The 20124-nt window shown below is 46.3% G+C and overlaps 1 protein-coding gene across 2 annotated transcripts; it reads right to left on the minus strand.

Annotated features, from left to right (window-relative positions):
- Positions 1 to 1325: 1325 nt before the first annotated feature.
- On the minus strand, positions 1326 to 18043 carry ACTR5 (actin related protein 5). Of its 2 annotated transcripts, none has more exons than XM_074317329.1 (9): positions 17334 to 18043; positions 15930 to 16159; positions 14046 to 14215; positions 12879 to 13096; positions 11972 to 12154; positions 5171 to 5287; positions 4269 to 4408; positions 3115 to 3247; positions 1326 to 2274 (listed from the first exon to the last, which is right to left on the minus strand). In XM_074317329.1, the coding sequence occupies exons 1-9, from the start codon at positions 17748 to 17750 to the stop codon at positions 2017 to 2019; spliced, it is 1866 nt and encodes a 621-aa protein (XP_074173430.1). In that variant the 5' UTR covers positions 17751 to 18043; the 3' UTR covers positions 1326 to 2016. The 2 variants fall into 2 exon arrangements, with proteins under 2 accessions (XP_074173430.1, XP_019604700.2); XM_019749141.2 differs by having other exon boundaries at positions 17352 to 18042.
- Between the last annotated feature and the right edge of the window lie 2081 nt (positions 18044 to 20124).

The raw sequence follows: 20124 nt of genomic DNA on the forward strand, positions 1-20124 counted from the left end.
CAACCCTGGGCCATCTCCTCTCCTGCCAGACCACCACAGACAAGAGCCCTAAGCTGGGCTATGTGAGTCCATTCCTTCGCCGCTGCCCCCAGAACATTCAGCTACACTCATATCCACCTTCTCTCCAGGGTCATGGCAGGGACAGAGTGGGGACATTAAGATGTCTCCGTAAGTGGGGCTTCCTGGCTGAGGGGAAGTTCTGTGTAGACTCCTAATGACACTACTCTCAAATTTCTTTGTTCACGGATTTAGTCATTCATGAACACTCCTGGGAGCCCTCTAGCACTGCACGGTGGATACTCCACACTGCATGAAACGCACTTCCTGCTCTTGTGGAAGCCTCTACAGTTTAGAAGAGACCATCCTGGGGCAGAGAGAACCCCAGGACAGCAAACTTCTGACTAGTGCGTTGGAAAGGAAGGGTCGATTCCCTGAAGAGAACTGCATAGGCAAAGGTGACATGAGAGGTCATGCTTAATGAGAGGGGTCAGAGATGAGACCGGAGGGACGGCCCAAGGCTCTGCCCCTCGGCCTGAGCCTCACCACTGCCCAAACCTCCTCCGCAGTTCCAGTCTCCAGGGAACCCTGACTAAGTGCACTTAACACTGTGTTGTTTGGCCACGATGTGTGCTTCCCCAGGACAGCTCGTGCTCCATGGCAGCCTTGCTCTCACCACTGCCGTTCAGGCTGTTTAAACTGCTGACTATGGGAAAAAGCCTCCCTAAGAGCAGTTAACATGGTTCCTCTTCCTGGAAACGTGACGTGAAAAGTTCTCAGGTGGAGGTTGGCCCTGCCTACTTCGCAGCTACCCTTTCTTAGTAGTTCATGCTGATCACCATCTCATCAGTCCTTGGGCCCAACCGTGGACGGTAACGGCTGGCTGACAACGCTTTGGGAGCTCTTGGGTCGGCTTGATTCTTCTCCATTCACCACTACCACCACCCTCTGCTGGTTTTCAGTTGCTAAGGCCTTGAGAGCTGGAGATCCAGGTGACCCGTCACCCTTGGTAAGCTATCTGAGCAGACAGATTCTGAGGTGGCCTCGACAGAGGCATCAGAGCTAGAGGTTCCATGGGATTTAAACGTACGGATGCCGTGATGGGACCCTAGCATCTCAGGGGCCTTCAGGGCTCAATTTGGTGTGCTGGAGAGTTAAAATTCTAAGCGATCTCTGTAAAAGAGAGGGGTCACTTGTCCATTTAAGACGAAGCCACAAAGGCGCAGGGGATGTGAGGTTATGGCAAAAAGGGAACCTGCTCCAGTCTATTTCTTTCTTTAGAAAGGGTTGAAAAACTTAAGCAGCCAACAAACGCACAGGGACAAAAATTTAAAAAAAGGATTTATAGGAAGGCCTCATATGGTGGAAAAGTTCCCAGCAAAGGAAGCATGAATAAAAGTGGGGCCCAAGTCCTATTTCTGCCCATTCAGAAGTGGGCACTGAGCAGGCCCCAAACAGAGTGACTTTGTACAACTTAGTTCCCCTCTTTGGGTCCTTTTACCTCATTTGTAAGAGGAAGTGACAGGAGGAGGGAAGTACTTCCAGCTCCTGAGGTTTTGTGGGCGATTGTTCTTATTACATAAACATTTCCTTTTCATACGTATGTGAAAGACTTCCATCTGCTGGGCATTCACACAATTTCTGAATAAATTTAGAATATCTACACTGACAATACAAATTTTTTAAAAAACAACAAAAAAGGCTTCAAAATGCAGTAAGAAAGAAGCCCTGTGTATTTTGTACATCTCTGCCCTCCACTCTGTCTTCATTTACTGATGCAGGAAGCTGAGGCCACAGCTCATCCCCGGTCCAACAGAGACGCGGGCAGGTCCCCGAAAGTTCTTCACTGCAGAAGCCGCCTGCAGACGGACACAGCTCTGAAGAGTAACTCCTGGTGCCCCTTCACTGGGCCCCAGGAGAACTCCAGCTCGCAGCCCACTGTCGCTTGGGTCGGAGCTAGCGGTCCAGCACAGTCACTGTCCTGTCACCCTGGCGACACGGTCGCGGAGGGGCCCTTTGCTACGCCTGCTCGCCAGCACCGCCTCCACCAGCCGCTGAGCCTTTGCCAGGTGCCTGGGCGTCGGAGGAGCGTGCAGCCTGCTTTGGCAGGCGGATGGGGACGTAGACGTTGGAAGCGCAGTGCTCCTTCAGGTATTCTCCCCCCTTCTCTTCATAATCCTTCCGGGTGACCCAGACGGCATCGTCGTCTAGGTGGTCCAAGGCCCAGTCCCGAGCACCGTACCAGGCGTCCAGCACGGGGTTAGAGGCAAGCTGCACCTGAACGAAAGGGAACATTCACCAGACGGCCATCTCCCATCAGGACTCCCGGAGACCCCAGCTACGGCCCCTTACCTTTCATCCCCCAAAATATATCAGACACACAGGAGGGCCCCAAATATTTCCAAGACAGCACAAGACTATCTCTGCATCCTCCAGGCAAAGCTGAGCTGAAATGCCCCCAACTCTCCAAGAAAGCACATAAGAATGCCAAGCACAGCAGACTCGACCTAACAGAGTATGTGGTTGGCAGCTCCTTTACGAACACAAGACCTGCCACTCTGGGTCACAGAGGGACCAGCTGCCCCTCCTCCAGCTCCAGTGATCAACCACAAACTATCAGATGGACAGGGAAGCAGAGCTGACACTCAACCTGGAGGAAAGGCGTCCCTGGCCCTGATCCCCTCTGTGAGGAGACGCAAGAAGAGGCTGACATGAGGCGGCTCTGGCCACAGTGGCAAATGAGCCTCAGGAGAAATGAGAGTAGAGAGGGTGGCCTGAGGTGTCCTCCATGATGCTGCCAGAGCTCAGCTCCCACTGCTTATTATCGGAGCGAAGTGAAGAGAATGACTTATTCTCCATTAGTCTTTTGTATTGTCTGAATTTTATTATAGGCATGTCTTCCTTTTTCAATTAAAAAAGAAATATATAAAACATGACTCCCATCCTGCTTTAATATCTAAACATAAAGACCAGAAGGAAAAGCCACAAATGTTAACAGTGAATATCTACAGAAGTGGAAGGATGACATTATCATTTTTCTCATTTACACTGTATTACTTTTGCAATCAGAAAACAAGTACTTAATGCTATTTTCAAAGCAGCCAGTTCCATCAGTACCTGAAAAGACGACTGAAAGGGTCTCATCTCCAACAGCTCCTTCTCAATTCTAACTTTCATCCCAGGATACATCATATTCCCGCCAGTGAGGAAAACGTTCTGAACCAGCATCTCCTGAACGTCCTTTGGGTACCTAGGAGAGAAACGACTCTTTCTAGTCTAGTCCCTCCAACTTGAGCACCGGAAGAGAATGTAGATGCGGAAATGTAAGCTCTCCGTGCAAAAGAGAGAACATCTGCACAAAATTTGTTTTAAAAAACCTCCTATTTTTCATTTGTGTCTTTACAAAATGCCAAGTATCCAATCAAAACCTTAATTTGAATGGTCAATTTATTTCCTTAGCATAAGAAGTTTTGTGCCTTTCTCACACATTTTTTTAAAACTGACTATTGACGATCGACTTAGATATATTTTGATAAAGTCTGACACATTTAAAAAACCCCAGTAACCATCATCACCTCAATCATGATACAGAGTATTTCCATCACCCCAAGAAGTCCTGACTCCATTTTGAGGGTCCATCTCTCTACCTGTGCTTTTTTTTCCCTTAATAACAGTTTTTATCATATGCATGTTTGACCCCTTTCCTACCCGTTGTCGGACAAAGCTGAGAGCCCCTCACAGGAACTGCAACAGCTTTTCTCCCTTGCTGGGTGTAAGCGTCCATCTTCTTTTAACCAACAACAGCCAAAGTACTAAAAATCATGTTGCCTACTTATGAAAACTCACACTGCAGAAATTGCCTGTGTAATGGGTGCGGGGAGGCATGCACCTGTAGAAATGCAAACTCCTAAATAAATGAAATGCCTACAAGGAGGGAGAGAAACTTCCAAGTTCTGCACATTTTTAAGGTGTTTGGAATCATTAGCCTTCAATAACGCGAAGGTTTCTATGAAAGCCAATGCACAAACACCACTGTGCTGCTCAAACTTGAGAAATTCTTAAAGCTCCGCAAATCAACTGTGCACTTACATGTCCAGAAAAGTACATGGCCCCAACTCTGAGCCAGGCCTGGTGAGATAAAGAATATTATCTGCGCACAACAAGTCAATGAGAAGGAGAGAGGGAGACACATTTCCACTGCCTGACCAGCAAATCTACTATTTAATGCACAGTCCAAGGAAACGGCTCAGGAAAAGAAGTTGCAGCCTCACCTGTCCAGAACGTACTGAAGGGTCTCTGCTATCCCAGCCTGCTCCTCGCCTATGAGAGACGGCTGGAAGATAATTTCTGGAGCTCGAATTCTTTCTGTCCCAACAAACAGCTGATGATATGCTGCCAAGTTAAACACGGGCTTTACAAACCCAAGGTTTAGAAGACATTTTTAGGCCAGAATGACAGACATCCCAGTTGCCAGTTTCCTCAAACCGCACTGCTTATTCCAATATAGCTTCTGTCCTTTGTTCATGCCAGAGTCACCTCCCTCCAACTCTCTTGATTTGATCATTCAATTGTCTACTCTTTTTCCACTTCTGTAGAAATATCTACAAATTTGCATCATGAAATGGTCCCCAAATTGCAGGGAAAGAGACTTCATGAAGAGCAGCAGCAGAACTGGAAGCCCAGGTCTCCTGCCCAGTACCTTGCTCAGCACCCCTGGTCCCTGCACAGCTGAGAAAGCTTTCTGCCAGGTGTGTCTCAGACTCAGGCCAGTCTCTCTCATTGCCACTGTCATGACAGAAACGTAGACCCAAATGAGGATTAAGCATAGTGACACTGGCTTCAATTTGAATGAAACCATGAGAGCTAGTGTTCAGTGTAAAGTTCCTAGCTACTTGTCAAATGTTCCCACTAGACAGACTATTACTCACAGATTCAGAGATCTTGGTGCTGGAACCACAATCAATCCCTGGGGGAGGGGACCCGGGGAGGACCTGATGGGCCTGACTTCAGGCGGATGATTTAAGTACCGGTGACCCCCTTTCCAGAAAATACAACTGGGAATTTTTCTTAATGTCCCTCAAGAAGCAGACTAGACTAGACTAGACTAGACTAGACTAGACTGGTCATTCATGTCACAGCTGAAAGCATGAGCATGATGTAGGCATGGTCCAACCTGGATGGTGGGGGCTGGCTTCTCCACTTCAGGCGCTTCCTCTGAAAACAAGGGTTCAAAGTCATTGATGCTTTCCACATCTTCCAGAGACGGTTCTAGTGGCTCCAGCTCAGGAGTCTAAGAATAAAAGAAAACAGAACAGATCCTGTAACTTTAGCAAGTCTTAGTTCTGTTAGTTCACTGTCACGAAAAAGAACTGGGATTCCACCCAATGGCCTAAAAGTTCCCATAAAAACCATGAAAAATTTTCTAAACTGTTAAAAAAAAGAAAAAAGAGCACACACATGAACACAAGAATTAAAAGACTGAAAAGCCAGGAATGAGCTTTGCTCTTGTCCCCTGCCTTTCCAAACCTCACAAACCTCAACCCCTACCTTCTGTCTAAAGCCTTCTGACTGGGCCCTCTCACACCAGGGGCCCAGTGGGAGCCCTGCTGCCTGTGGTAGATCACAGTGCCACACACAGAGCTCGGGGGACAGGGTGTGACAGCCCATATCCTACTAAGTGGCTTAGACTACCAGCAAGATGAAATAGACCTCTTAATAATTAATATGTGTATGTGTATATATATATAGTAATATATATATGTGTATATATATGTATATATATATATATATAGTAATATATATATATATATATATATATATATATATATATATATATATATGTGCCAACACTAACGGGCTTCACTATTAGTCCCTTAACCGCAGGTCCATGGGCCGGGGGTTGTGACTACAAGCTCCCAAGGCGGCAGAATGCTTCCTATGTGTGGAGTCCTACAGAACAGGCTTTCCTTTTCAATGACAATGAACCTGGGTGGGACCTAGATGTGCTGGTACCATTCCCAGTCGAGGGGTTAGGACACATTTTAATTTTGACCTGGACAAAAGAAGTTGGATTGGAGTGGGGATGTTCTGAATGACATCTTCAGCCACCTGTGGTTCTGCCAAGTGAAAGGCAGATGAGTTTTACCTTCTGAACTCAAAGGGGAAAAGTATAGGAAGAAATATTCTATTACATTCCACGGAGGAATGCTCTAATGACAGCTGTTGTAGGAATCACTATCCTGTGAGAGGGTGTCTTGGGACCGTTCAAGCAGACTCAATACCATCAGCCTATGGTACCTGACAGGAGATCCCTACATTCTCAGTCCCTCCTTACACTCAAAATCTATGAAATTTGTAAATTACTGACACAATTCAGAACACTTAAATATACTTCTCAGGAACCTATCCATATATACTGCAGATGTGAACTAGTATTCAAACTCACTCTTAAATAAGATAATGCCTTTCAACACTCCTCCAACTCTCTCTCCCCTCCCCACAAAAAAAAAAGTCATGTGGCATAATGTGACTTACAGACGGGTAACAATGTGTTTTAAATCCTTCATCTGAGACTAGAGATCAGGATGAGAGGGGCTGGTTTAGAAATAGGTAGTTTAAGGAGGAAAGAAAGCAGGCTGGGAGGCAAGAATGTAAGGACGTGGCTCTTGGTGAAGGAGATGAGAGCATCTCTGCCAATTCTGAATCCAGTTCAGGAGCAGGGACACCTGCTACTTGCACAACCCTCACTGCAAACATCACTGCACTTTACAAGTGACAATATAGGTGCAGGAGGAACAATAACCTGCCCAGGATCACAGGACACTAGTTAGTGGTGGAAACTTGGCTAAAAACAAAACTTCTTAGCTCCAGAGTCTTTGCTCTGTCTTAAGCTGCAATTCTAGAAACCACGAGTCTCAGTGTGAGAGGACAGCTGGGAATTTAGGAGTATGGAAAAGAACTAGCTAGCCTGAGCTCAGGGTAAGCAAAAAGAGAAGCACGACAAAGACTTGACAGCAGCAGGACCAGCTGCGGGACGACAGGCTTCTCGGCCCCAGTAGGGGCAGCCGAGCCCATGTACACATTCCCCTCGCCACTGTCTACATTCTGGGATCTGCAAAACTCTCACCTCCCCTCACAAGAAAGCAGCCCTGCCCACGAGTGCCTGCGCCGGTTCTGGCCTGGCACTAAACTCAGTGGTCCCAGGAGAGGATCCGAAATGGATCACAAAAGTTCCCTTTCACCTGGTGGCTTGTCATCCAGGATGACGACCCACAGTGGTGTCACAGGAAGAGGTGAGGCTTTGGGGTCACGCTGATCTAGCTCTGAATGGCAACCAAAACTTTATTTAGAGTCACAGTGGCACAGCCTGAGCCTTTGAGCCTGCTTCCTCCGCGGTAAGTCGGACATGACCCAAGGGCAGCGTTGGGGTGAGAACCGAACATTCCTTCTCTTTTCCCTTTTAGGTACGCACTCATTTTGCCCCATAAATATTTCAGTTGTATGACTGGGTTAGAGGCACACAAATGTCACCTGTGCATGTAAATAACCACAGACAAAACTTGTGACCTCCCCTCCACCCAAATAATGGGTGAGGGCAAGCACAGGGCTGCACGGAGTTCTCTCCTATCCACCTCTCACTCCTCACTCCTCTGCCCTACTCGTCTTCACCAAACCTCCACTCCTCTGACCTCCCTGACCGCCCAGGGAAGGACCTTTCTCGTGGAGTCACACCTTTCTCTATCCTGCCTGAAGTCCAATCACACTGCCACCACCCCTCCACCCCGACAGACCTGCTTCTGCTGACCCCAACCACACTGAAGGACGCCACCCAGCACTCTTTCCACGTCCGCTGCGGGGTAGACAGTATTTTTCAAAGATGTTCACAATGATGTCTTCCCTCCCACACGCTCCTCCTCAAGCTGGTCCTGACACTCCCCATAAAGATGGGGTCTATGTTTCCTCTCCTTGGCTCTTAGCAGGGACTTGATGACTCCAACCAATAGAGTGGGGTGCAAACAATGCCACGTGACTACCAGTGCGAGGTCATAAAAGACCAGGCGGCTTCCTTCACCTGGATCTCTTGAAACATTTGCTCTCTGGCTACTCCCACGGGGAGCTCCCTCCTACAAGCCCGTCGCCATGCTGAGAAGCCCAAGGCACATGGAGAGGCCACGTGTGGGTGCTCAGGTAGACGACCCCGGCCTTTGAGTCTTCCCAGCCCAGATGCCAAGGAAGTGAAGAACCCTCCAGAGATTCCAGTTCCCAATTGCCCAAGTCTGCTCAGTTGAAGCCCCAGGAATCACGGAGGAGGGATCCCTGCTACACTCGTCTGAATTCCTGACCCATCAAATTCACAAGCACAACAGAATGGTTGTTCTGTGATACAAAGTTTAAAGTAGTTTTTCACACAGCAATAGATAAGTGACTATGCTTCTGGCGGGGCAGGAGTGGAGACAGCTCCAGACTGACAGCTCCCAGGCAACCCTTCTGTTCCTCTCCGGCTTCCTTCTGCACTCCCTACAGGGTTGCATTACATCTTCCCCTACACTGCTCTCCTCAGCCCCTTCTAATCTCTACCTGTGGTTCTTGGCAGATCATCTTACGTGCTTCAAAAAGCCAACTTACCTATTTATTCTCCATTCCATCTCTTTATTTTTTGACTTGTCTCAAAGGATGAGTGTACCATTTCCTATCCCATGTTCTTAAAATACTCCCGGCAACCTTTCTGGTCTCTCTCTGCTCTGACTGCTCTTTCTCAACCTCTTTCCCTGGGCTTTTCTTCTGCGACCTGCCCTCTATGTAGTGGCCTTCTCAGGCATTCTGATTTTCTCACTGCCCCTGTGATTCTAGGTCCTTCCATAGCTGGGTCCTGGAAAGTTCCACCTGATGTCCCACAAAGCCTTTAAAAATAAGGTACCCAAAACCCAGCTCATCACCTTCCTAAGCACAGCCAGGGCTCTACCCTCCACGCGCTGCCTCTCAACACAGCCTCCGTGTGACTGCAATCAATCTGGAATCGAACGGCTGTGTGGGAATCTCCGCTGCGCTGCCTCTAGCTGTGCAAACTTGGGCACATTTTGTCACTCCCCTAAGTCTCACTTTCCTTATCTATACAACGGTAGTGATGATAGTACTTAGTGAACTATGACAATTAATCAAGATGACACTTGTGAAAGTGCTCAGCAGAGGGTCTGGCTCATGTCACAAGTTCTGTTATCATCAGTTATTGCCATTCCTGTCACCTCCTTCCCTAAATGGCACCAAGATCTCTGGATTCTACATTTGAAGTGTCTCCTCCCCTACCCTCCGTCCCCAAAGCTAATGACAAATTTCAGGTCTCCTCTGGCTCTCTTCTGGCCAACTACAACACATTTTTATCCTCTCTTCCCCCTTCCAGCGTCGCTTCTCCTTAAACCCATCATCCTAACTGCCACCAGTTATTTCCCTAAAATAAAATCTCAAGATTTCCTTGCTTAACATACTTTGAAGACTCTGTCTGAGAGATAATATCCAGGCTGCCTGAAAAAGACCGTTATAGCCTGGCTCCTTCTTACCTTCCCCACTTTATCTCCCACACTCTACACACCAATCGTGCCATGCTCCCTGCACTTGTGGTTCTTTCCATCTAAAATGTCCTTCCCTCCTCATTTGCTACTTATTGAAATCAAATAATCTTTCTGGGCCCAGCTCATATATCACAAGCCTTTCTTAAAACACCACCTGGATTCCCACACACATCTACCGCTATAGCCGACAAGTCAGCTAAGTATGGTTCTACAGCTGTCTTTCTGAGGGACCCAGGAGGGCAGGAACTGCATCTCACTCACATCTGCACCCCTACTCCCTGGCATACCACACCTAGGACTGAGTGGTGGGCCCCTGGGATGGATACACACTCACATTTCCCTGGAATAGAGAAGATTATAAAATGTTGGGTTTTCAAAAGGCTTCTTCAGCTACAACCAAACTTCATCTACCTATATTCAAAAGCACATCACCCTAAAAATAACTTCTTAGCTTCACTAAATATGGTAAAAATATATTTTACTTATCCTAATTCACGATTCACAGAGAGAAACAATTCATAATAATTTCAATGCAGACAACAGGCATCCAGAAGACAGACTGCGCTACCACGGCTGGCTTCTCTCCGTCTAGGATTTGCCAGGGTCTCCACATGTATTGTGTGGCATTTAGAAACACACACGGAACTGTTCTTTTGGAACTGAAGAGAAGGACGGTTTGCCAAAGCACATCAGAAAAGATGCAGCATGGTTCCCTGGAATGGCTCTGTTCTTGGCTAGCCAGGCAAGGGAACTTTCTATATTTGGCCCATTGTGTTTTCCGACAAATGGTGATGCTGTATAACTGTGCCAGTGAGCACCTTCTAGTTTAAATATTCCACAGGGAGGTTAACAAAGCCTCCTCTGCCTCCTTGGAATATTTGCCGAACAACAAGGGCTGGATGGATTAGTCTGTAGGAAAAAACGGATTTTATAAAACAGTAAGTTAAATAATTTAGCTGTCTTAATCCAATTCAGCCATTACTGCTTGGACGGCATTTCAATATGAACTTTAGTCCACATAAATCTATTCTCTCCACTCTTTAGAGAATCCTACAAATATTTTCTGAAAAGTAGAACTGGCAAGTCAGTGTCATGGTCAACTTTATCCCAGGGAGGTTACTGTAACTGACTCTAGTCACTAACAGTAATCCTTAATAAACGCTTTCTGACCATTCAAGCTCTGGAGACAGATCAATTCATCAAATTTGTTGTACACAGAGAAATCTATGAGGACTGACATTTCAAAATCTCCCTAAGCCCAGAGAAATTTGAATATGTACCCCCTGAGCACAGAACCAAGTAGGGACTTAAGTATCTGCTGAAATGAATGAAGGAGTAATTATGTAACAAACGCAGAAAAATGAACAAAGAAAAGGATAAACTAGTTCCCCAACTGCCCAGGAATCACATCTTCACTGTTTGTTTGTTTGTTCTTTTAAAATCTGCAACCCCTCACCTGCCTGTGGCTTAGTGCACATCTCTGGTTAAGGATGCTAATGTCCTCTTGACATGTTAAGCACGATGAAAACTAAATATGGACGAACAATAAAGACAACATGGTTCTGAATCCCAGTACACAAGGGCTCAAATCTTAAACACAGACCTCATGACTGGAAGAAGCAAACTAGGAAAGCCACAGAAGCTGATCCGGGATGTTGTGTGAGTAAGAAGGTAGCCAAGGTCCCTTCTATCCAAGAGCTCAGGGAGCCAGTCAGCTGCATCTAGGAAGCCTGACTCAGGACCTGCTCGATCCAACCTGCGTGCTCATGGCCAGGGGCTATCCTCGCGTAGTCTACAGCCCATCAGAGAGAGGCGGAGAATGAGAGCTGAGGGAAGGAACTGAGAGTGAGCCCACAGCTGAGACGGTCACTGCAAAAGGCAGCTTCACGCTGAGCCCAAGAGCTCTGAAGTCACCAGTAAGCACCACACTACGCCCAGCATCAAATTGGATTTTTCTACAGAACTGTTTCTTCCTAAAAGTACAGGTTTTAGATTTAAAGAATTTTTTTTTTCCCTTTCTCAAAATGTGTAAACATTTTTTTGGTACCCTCTGTATTTAATAAAGCATCAGAACAAAGTTAACGGGAGTGTATGACTAACCTCCAAAGAACATCGGAGGAGCAGGCTCAGGTTCAAGACAGCACCACAGGATGGGTGTGTGACTCTCTTCCTACTCTCTACACACATTTCCCCTCCCAGGCGGTCCAGAGGTCTACAGAGTACAAGTCCCCGGGTCAGAACTTCAGTTGGTACATGTCAGTGCTATGACTACCCCGTTCGTGTACACGTGGACCTCACTCACCATGCTGCTCTTTCCCCCAAGTCTGGTTACTGCCTTCTCAAGACACTCAGGAAGGACTGTGCCCCCTCAATGAGCCCACAGACCCTCCTCCCAAGGCCCTCAGTACCTCCGGCTTGCTGTCTACCACATCCACCTCGAGGGTGACTTCTGATTGAAGGATTTTCTGCTTAGCTTGCTCCACTGCCGAACTGAGCTTGTGGATGTAGGACTGCAGCTCTTCTGGGGAGTCCATGTTCAGTTCTATCAGGGCTTTGTGAAACTGGTCCATCTGGCCGTCCTCTAGAAGCTCCTGAAACCAGAGCAGTCACAATTCATCCTCAAAGACATCTGTGCAATCACAAACAGGAAGGAAAGAGGAATAGCTTAGAAACCAAACAGAGAACTACAGCAGGAGAGGGCTCCCAGAGCTCCCCAACCTGGCCCTCCACAAAAGTCACACCTCCCACCAAAGATCCGCACAGCAGTCCTCCTCCCCAGCTAGCTCCAGGCTGCCATCATATCAGAATTTCAGCAGCACCTGATTAGGCACAGCTAACCTCTGGGGACAGACATCAGAAACGGTGTTATCTTCTGGGTGGCTGGAGGCGGGAAGGTTACTGACTAGAGGAGATGTGAGGGAGGCTCCTGGGATGCTGGTAACGCTCTATTTCTTGATCGGGATTGCAGATACATGGTGTGTTTCATGTTGTGAAAATGCACCTAGCTGTACACTTACGATCTGTGCACTGTGCTATGCAGCATGTATGCCACACTTAAATTAAGAAGTTAAACAATAAAAGACAGACGATTATAAGGCCAAAATAAATCAATAAAACCCGAGTTCACAGCTCTTTCAGAAATACCTGCTGCTATACTGTCCTCTATACTGATGACTCCCTAGACTCCTTCCTGCCCCCCAGGGCGACTGAAGGGCAGGCGACGCATTTAACGATTGAGGAAGAACATACAGGAGGGCATTTTCTGGGACCACCTTGTTGAGCCAGGCCAGGGGCGCCTCCGGGACCTGCTGTTACCTGTACATACAGCAGTCTGTCCAGCCGCTCCTGATCCAGCTGCAGCTTTTCCTCCCGCCGACGGGCGTTGAGCTCCTGCAGCCGTCGCAGCTGCTGCTGCCGCCTTTCCTGCTTCTCCTCAGCGGTCAGAGTGCTACCGAGGAGCTTGTTGGAAAATGGGAGCTGCATCTTGTGGACGTTGTTTTCATAATAATCAGGGCACCGCCATTTCTGCAATTCTTCAAAGAAATAATTTTGAAAGTTATGAAATGGCAACACTACTAGCACAGAAATTAGAAAGTCAGTAACAGGGTTCCAGGTCTGGGGAAGAAGGAGAAAGCACACGCCACCCAATCTCTGAACCACCCAATCAATAAAATGTGGCTATAAAACCAACAGACCTGTTCTAAAATAATTGCTAAATAAAGTTCTTCAGACAGAAATGATACCAGAAGGAAAACTGGAACACCAGGAATAAAAGAAGAGCAATAGAAATGATGAAAACCTAGTTAAATGTAACAGGCTAACCTCCTCGAGTTTAAAATATGTCTGACAATTGAAAGTAAAAACCATAACACCGTCTGATGAGCTTCCAACGTATGTAGATGATGACATAAGACAAGCGCAGCATAAAGAGGAACAAGAAAGGGGCTCTAGCACGCTAACATTTCCATTATACTTGCAGTGGTAAAATAGTGATTCTAAGTAGACTGTAGTTTGTTTACTGTAATCTCCAGAGCAATCACTGAAGAAACTACACAGAGAGATGCAGAAAACACACACACACACACACACACACACACACACGATAAAATAGAATACCAAAAAATTTTTTAAAAATATTCTAATAACCCAAAAGGCAGGAGAGGAAAACGGAACAACAATGAGAAGGAAGGAACAACAAAAAACAAATAATAGTGGAACTAAATCCAAACATATGAATAATTAAATCAATTCAAATAATGCTCTTCCTCGAGCATTTGGATGTTGCCCAATTTTGAAAAAGAACCTACCTCTGTAAGTTATCAGTTAACTGAATAGTTTTTTAAGAAAGTAAATACCAAAATGGGAAGCGGATGCTAAAAAGCAATGAGTAAAAAAGTGAAAAGCAGCACCCGGGGTACACCTGAATGAACACCGCAAAGGTAGACAACATCCAAACGCTGCGAGCAAACACCTCCTCATTACCTTCCGCGTAGTCCTCAGCGATATAGCTGTGCTCATGCAGGATCTCCTCCATGCGGCTGAGAGTGATAGCTGCCAGGTGCCCAGGGTACTTCAGCTGCAGGAGACGCTGGAGGTAGCCAGCTGCCTGGCTTCCTCCCAGATTGATGCGTTTACAATTTTTAGCGTCTAACCTACAATCAAGAAATGGAAAACAGCACTGAAATTTTTGGCTACATGAAAGAGGAATATGAGGCATCTTGAGGGAGAAAGGATAATTTAATGTAGACACAAGAAAGAGACCAGCTGGGAGAACACAAAACCTTACAGTTAAAAGGGACTTGAAAGTTCCCTCGGCCCGACCACTTACCCAATGAAGGAATTCCTAATCTACACCCAGACAGGTGGCCATCTAACTTCTGGCAAGAGTCTCAGCAGGAAACAAGGTTCAGTGGGAAAAACATGCAATCTGAAGCCTGACCCTTATGTGATTCACCATGTATTTCTCAAACTATCCTGGGACCAAGTATCCTAGAACTAGCTGGGGAAAATGTTAAATGTGCCAATTCCCAGGACTCATGTGCTCTGGGGTGGTCCCGGGAATACACACTTGTTAAAGCTTCCCAGGTAACTCTAGTGTAGGCCAGACTTTGAGAACTCCTTCCCTAGACACTCCACTTCTACTGACGCAAACACATTAAGTAACCAGACGTCCTAGTTTACTGTAATCTCCTACGCATACCAGTCTCTTTCACGTGAATTGAAGGGAAAGAGAACCAGAGTATGTGCTTAACCTAAGAAAGAGTAGCAGAGCACTCGGATGTGGCTGTGTATTGAAATGTCGCTGCTATGTCACACTTCGCCAGCAGATGCCAGCACAGAACAGGATATGCTCCAATCTGATCATTTCTTAGCCTTCTGGTAACGTAATTTTCTCTCCATATAAAAACACTAACATTATTTGCAATTTCTGCATATTCTGATTTATACCTGTACATCAGGAATGTTTGGTAATGTCTAAGAATTGTTTCTCTACTTAAATTTTTGTAAAAACTTCTGGAGAAATTCCTAATATGGGTCTCAATAAATTCAACGGCATTTATTTTGACTTAAATATTCACACTGCTTTACAGTTTACAAAGTGTCATCACCTACATTATCTCATTTCATCCTCAGGGTAACGCTGAGCAATCACTTTTTCCCAATTTTACATGTAAGGAAACAGAGGTTAGGTATCTCATCCTAAGCAAGGCTGCAAACCAGGCATTCAACTCCAAAGACAGGGCTCTTTTTCCCACTTACACACCCTCTTTACACAATGAGAAATCTTCTCAGGATAGCACAATGCTGGCCTACTTTCTTATCAGACAAAAGACCAACTCTAAAGTGAGAACAGATTTTAAACATGACAGAAAACACCCTCACCTTTTATTCAGCTCAGAAATTTTTAATAAGTACCTATTATGTGCCAGGCACTATACCCGAAAAGCTAAACAATGGTGATTAAAGAGCTTTAAATTAAAAAATAATCTCTTAATAAGAAAGTGACTCCATAACACAAAGACCATCTAAATTTATTCAGATAATTTATTCAAAACACTTTTATTGAGCACCTACTACCTGCAAGTATTATTAACTATTTCACCATATATCAGAATTCTAAAATTCTAAAATTATGGATTTGGACCTTAGAGACCAACCACCCCAACTCCCTCCAGGTCACAAGGGATGGAAGGTGAAGTGATTTATCCATAGTCCCAAAGTAAGTTAGGTCAGAGCTAAGTAAGCCCAGAGGCCAGTTCATGGTCCACTATTTGCTCTTTCAACTCCACCTTTAAAATAGGCACCCAATAAATGTTTCCTGAATACTTCTCAAAACAACACTCAAATGCCAGAAGTGCAACTCACCTCCCTTCTAAGACGGGTAAAATATGTGTACACTGGTATCCAGATGAAATGATGAGCCCACTGGAAATCAAGTTCTTTGCCTTATTGTGGTAGAAGCTGAACAGGCTGTCTATACCATAGGCAACCTTCGGAATCCCGTAGCATTCAAAAAGGAGCTCAGACATCATTTGTCGTGAATACAGTGGGTTGCACACGGCTTCTGTCAAAACTATGGGATGATCAACACAGCCCTACTTTAAAAGAAAAGAGCAAAGAGATGAGGGATACAAGAATACGCTTTTTAAAGCATTAAAAAAACAAACAAACACCATCAAAATCCTATTGCAAGGTCTGAATTTGCTTTTGGCCTCCAATCAAAAACTTGATCAGAAGCAACTGTAAAACACTCATCTCTACTTGAAGTTGTTATGGAAAACAAGAAAATAGGGTCAATTTAAGGTCATTTAGTCTAGCCCCATCCAAACTGTCAGCAAATCATGATGGCTCTATCTTCAAAATATCTTCAGAATCCAATGGCTTCTTACCACACCCTCCTCCCCCACTACCTCCCTCATCTGTCACTTACATCTCTCATCTGGGTTATTGCAACAGCCTTCTAACTGGTCTCCCTGTTTCTACCCTATGACCCACGCCTTATAGCAGCTATTAATCCTTTTGAAACAAAAGTCATGTACCTCCTCTCAACACTCTGCCATGGCTCCCCTTTTCACTCAGAGTATGAGCCCCTCATTATATCTCTGATTTCCTCTTCCACTTTCTCCTCCCACCACCCCACCCCACCCCCACTCTGGCGGCCCTGAAATTAGGATTAAGGCACACTTCTGCCTCAGAGCCTTTCACTGGCTGTTTCCTCTGTCTGGGATACTATTCCTCAAATATCCACAGGGCTTGCTCCCTCATTCACTTCCTTTAAGCCCTTGCTAGAACATCACCTTTTCCCTGAGTCCCACCCTCACCATCTTACTGCAAACATACAACCCTTTCCTCTCCTTCTATCATGCCACAGAGTCTACTACTTAATTTTATTCTTTGTTTTCTATCTTTTCATACTAGACCACTTTTCCCATACTAGCTCCATAAGCACAAGAAGTTTTATGATACATTCATGAATGTATTCCAAACGCCTAGAAAAGTGCCTGACACAAAGTAAGGGCTCAATACATATTCGTTACTAAATGGATTTATTAACAAATGAATATACATGCCTAATGGATGCTCCAAGAGAAAACGGGCGTTGTTTTGTTCACTGCTGTACCCCAAGCGCCTAGCGAAGAGCTTACACACTCGTTAGGAGCTTAAATCGTATTTGAATGACCAAATGAATGACTATATAACAACATGAGCTACTGGGATGACAATTACTTCTCCGAGCGGAGCAGAGACACAACCTTAAGCCCAACCCACCTGCCCCCAAACCTTCACCTGTGAGGAGACACCCAGGTGCTGAAAGCTGTAGTCAAACAGTAGCTCCTGCAGCTCCAGGTTTACCGGCACATTACGGTCGAACGGCGAGCGCAGCATCCAGCGAAGGGGCTCCAGGCTGCCCAGCGCGTTGCCCACCTGCGGACCCGCCCCGCCCCGAGCCGCGCCACGCCCGCGGGCGCACACGGCGCGGAACTGTAGGCGCGGCTCCGGGCCTGGGTCCGGCCCGGGGCAAGCCCAGCCGGCGCGGGCCTGGAACGACCCATTGTCCAGCACCAGTGGCACCGGCAGTGGCCCGTGTGCCACCGGACCGGCCTCCAGCACTGGATCTGGCGTGGCGCGGGAGTCGCGGAAAGGGAACACATTCCCGGCCGGCCCTGCCGTACCGGCCGCCGCCATCTTGAAGCGCGCGCGCGCGCGCTCAGCCTCTAAACTCAGCGTCCGCCCAGACGGCGCGAAACCCCGCCCCCACGCGTAACGCCGCGGGGCTCGTGCCCGTAAGGGCTCCAAGCCTTTTCCTCTCGTTGAGCCCTGCGTCCCTCTCCATCTGACTCTCCCTTCGTGACCCAGACCGCCTCAGGATCGCTAGACCCTGTCCATCCTAGCCGTAAAGTCCTGCAATTGCTTAACCTCGCCCCCAGCATCCGACCTGACCACGCCTCTTCGTCCTAGCCCGGACTCCGGGCCAGTAAGCCCCTCCCCAATGCGTAGCGCCATCAAACCCCGCCCCTTCCTGGCCTCCAAGACTGGGCGCTAAGCTCCGCGGGGCCCCGCCTTTTCGTCTAGCCACGCCCTATTCTGGCAGATAACTCACCTTCAACCGCCCTTGGCTCCGCCTTCAAGTAGTTACGTCGCCCTTACTCTCGCTGTCAGGGAAACTCAAACTCTGGGGTACAGTGTTAAATTTCTTGACCAGGGAGCTCGCTATGCAGGCGTGTTCACTTTGTGAAAATTCATCAAGGTGTCCACTTAATGATTTATGCACTTTTCCGCATGTATGTTGCATTTTATAATGCAATATAAAGTTTTAAAATACCTTTATTTATTAACTCCCACAGACTGTGCTCTCTCACTGAGACTTCAAATACTAAGAGACTGCTAATTGTTCCTCAACGTGTATATTCTTTCTTCCTTTTAGTGACATAACTCCCCCTCGTGGTTATCTAGCTTGATGTGATCATGACGCTAAGTTCTGGCCAATGGGGGTGGAACTGGAGGTCAGGTGGATACCCGCCCCCACCATTTTGGGCTCTAAAAAGACTGCGCACACGATCCCCTGCCCCATTTCTCCCTTTCCGCTAGCTAGGGGGATAACAAGAATTAGAGCAGGGCCTTGACTCTATCCTCCCAGCTCTGGAACACTTTGAGAGATAAAAGCAAGTTAATTATAAAAGGTGGCTCTGAATAAACATCCTTGGCAAGAGATGAGACCCCAAAACGTTCTCAAGAACCTCTATGAACACTTATAGGCCAGATTTGGAACTAGCCTACTGACAAAATCAAATTAAAAGCATTGCCTTTCAATACAAGCCTATTGTTTCATACACCTGAAGGTAATGTCATTATTAAGCCAAGAGAGCAGAGAAAAGCAGAACACAGAGGCCAGTAAATAAATATAAGTGAATGTAAGTTTAAAACTATATGTATACGAGTAATAATATGGAAAAAATCACCATTATATAAATACTGTATACTTTAAGAAATGAGTGAAGGCAGTACAGTGTATAAGGAATTCCCTTTAAGAAATGGGGGGAGGGAACTAATACATATGCTTTTGCCTTTATTTTCATGCAGATGGACGAGAAACTAATAAAAGATTTTACCTGTAAAGAGATGGGACGAGGTGGGTGGGTCAAGTGTGAGAGACTATTTTACTGCATACTTTTTGATACACTTTTGATTTTTTAACCATGTAAATGTAATTTTGTCATAAACAAAATAAGCCCTCTGTGTGGATGAGATAGAGTTCATTCCCCTATAATAGGATTATACATCCATGCCATCTGCCATGTAACTTTGTAGGACGCTCCACTGTAAACATTGATATTGGTTTTGGCCACATGAGTTGCTTTTAGCCAATAGACTATTCACCAAATGTAATCAAGCAGAGGCTTCAAATGTGCTTGTGTGGTTTAGGCTGCCCTGTTGCACTCTTGCTGTTTGTCATGAGAAGAACATGTCCAGAGTCTAAGAGCAGACCTGAACCCAAGCTGCAGCCTGGACCCGAGTCCCGTTGACCTGCAACCTAAAGCTGAGCTGCCCCATGAACTCACGAACAAGAAAAATGTTTGTTATAATCCACTGAAATTTTAGGGTTGCTTTGCAGCATTGTTGCTGGAGAAAACTGACTGATACACTAAATCAATGCTGTCCAAATGGTACTTTCTGCCTTGATGCTAATGTTCTGCAATCTGTGATATCTCATGCAGTGGCCACTAACCACACGTGGCCACCTGAGTACTTGAAAGATGAGTAGTGCAACTAAGGAATTGAATTTTTTATTTTATATCATTTTAATTTACATTTAAATTTTTTAAAAAAGATTTTCTTGGGGAAGGGGAACAGGACTTTATTGGGGAACAGTGTGTACTTCCAGGACTTTTTTCCAAGTCAAGTTGTTGTCCTTTCAATCTTAGTTGTGGAGGGTGCAGCTCAGCTCCAGGTCCAGTTGCCATTGCTAGTTGCAGGGGGCACAGCCCACCATCCCTTGCGGGAGTCGAACCAGCAACCTTGTGGTTGGGAGGACGCGCTCCAACCAACTGAGCCATCAGGG

Source organism: Rhinolophus sinicus, linkage group LG13 (assembly GCF_036562045.2).
Source record: "Rhinolophus sinicus isolate RSC01 linkage group LG13, ASM3656204v1, whole genome shotgun sequence".
NCBI lineage: Eukaryota > Metazoa > Chordata > Mammalia > Chiroptera > Rhinolophidae > Rhinolophus > Rhinolophus sinicus.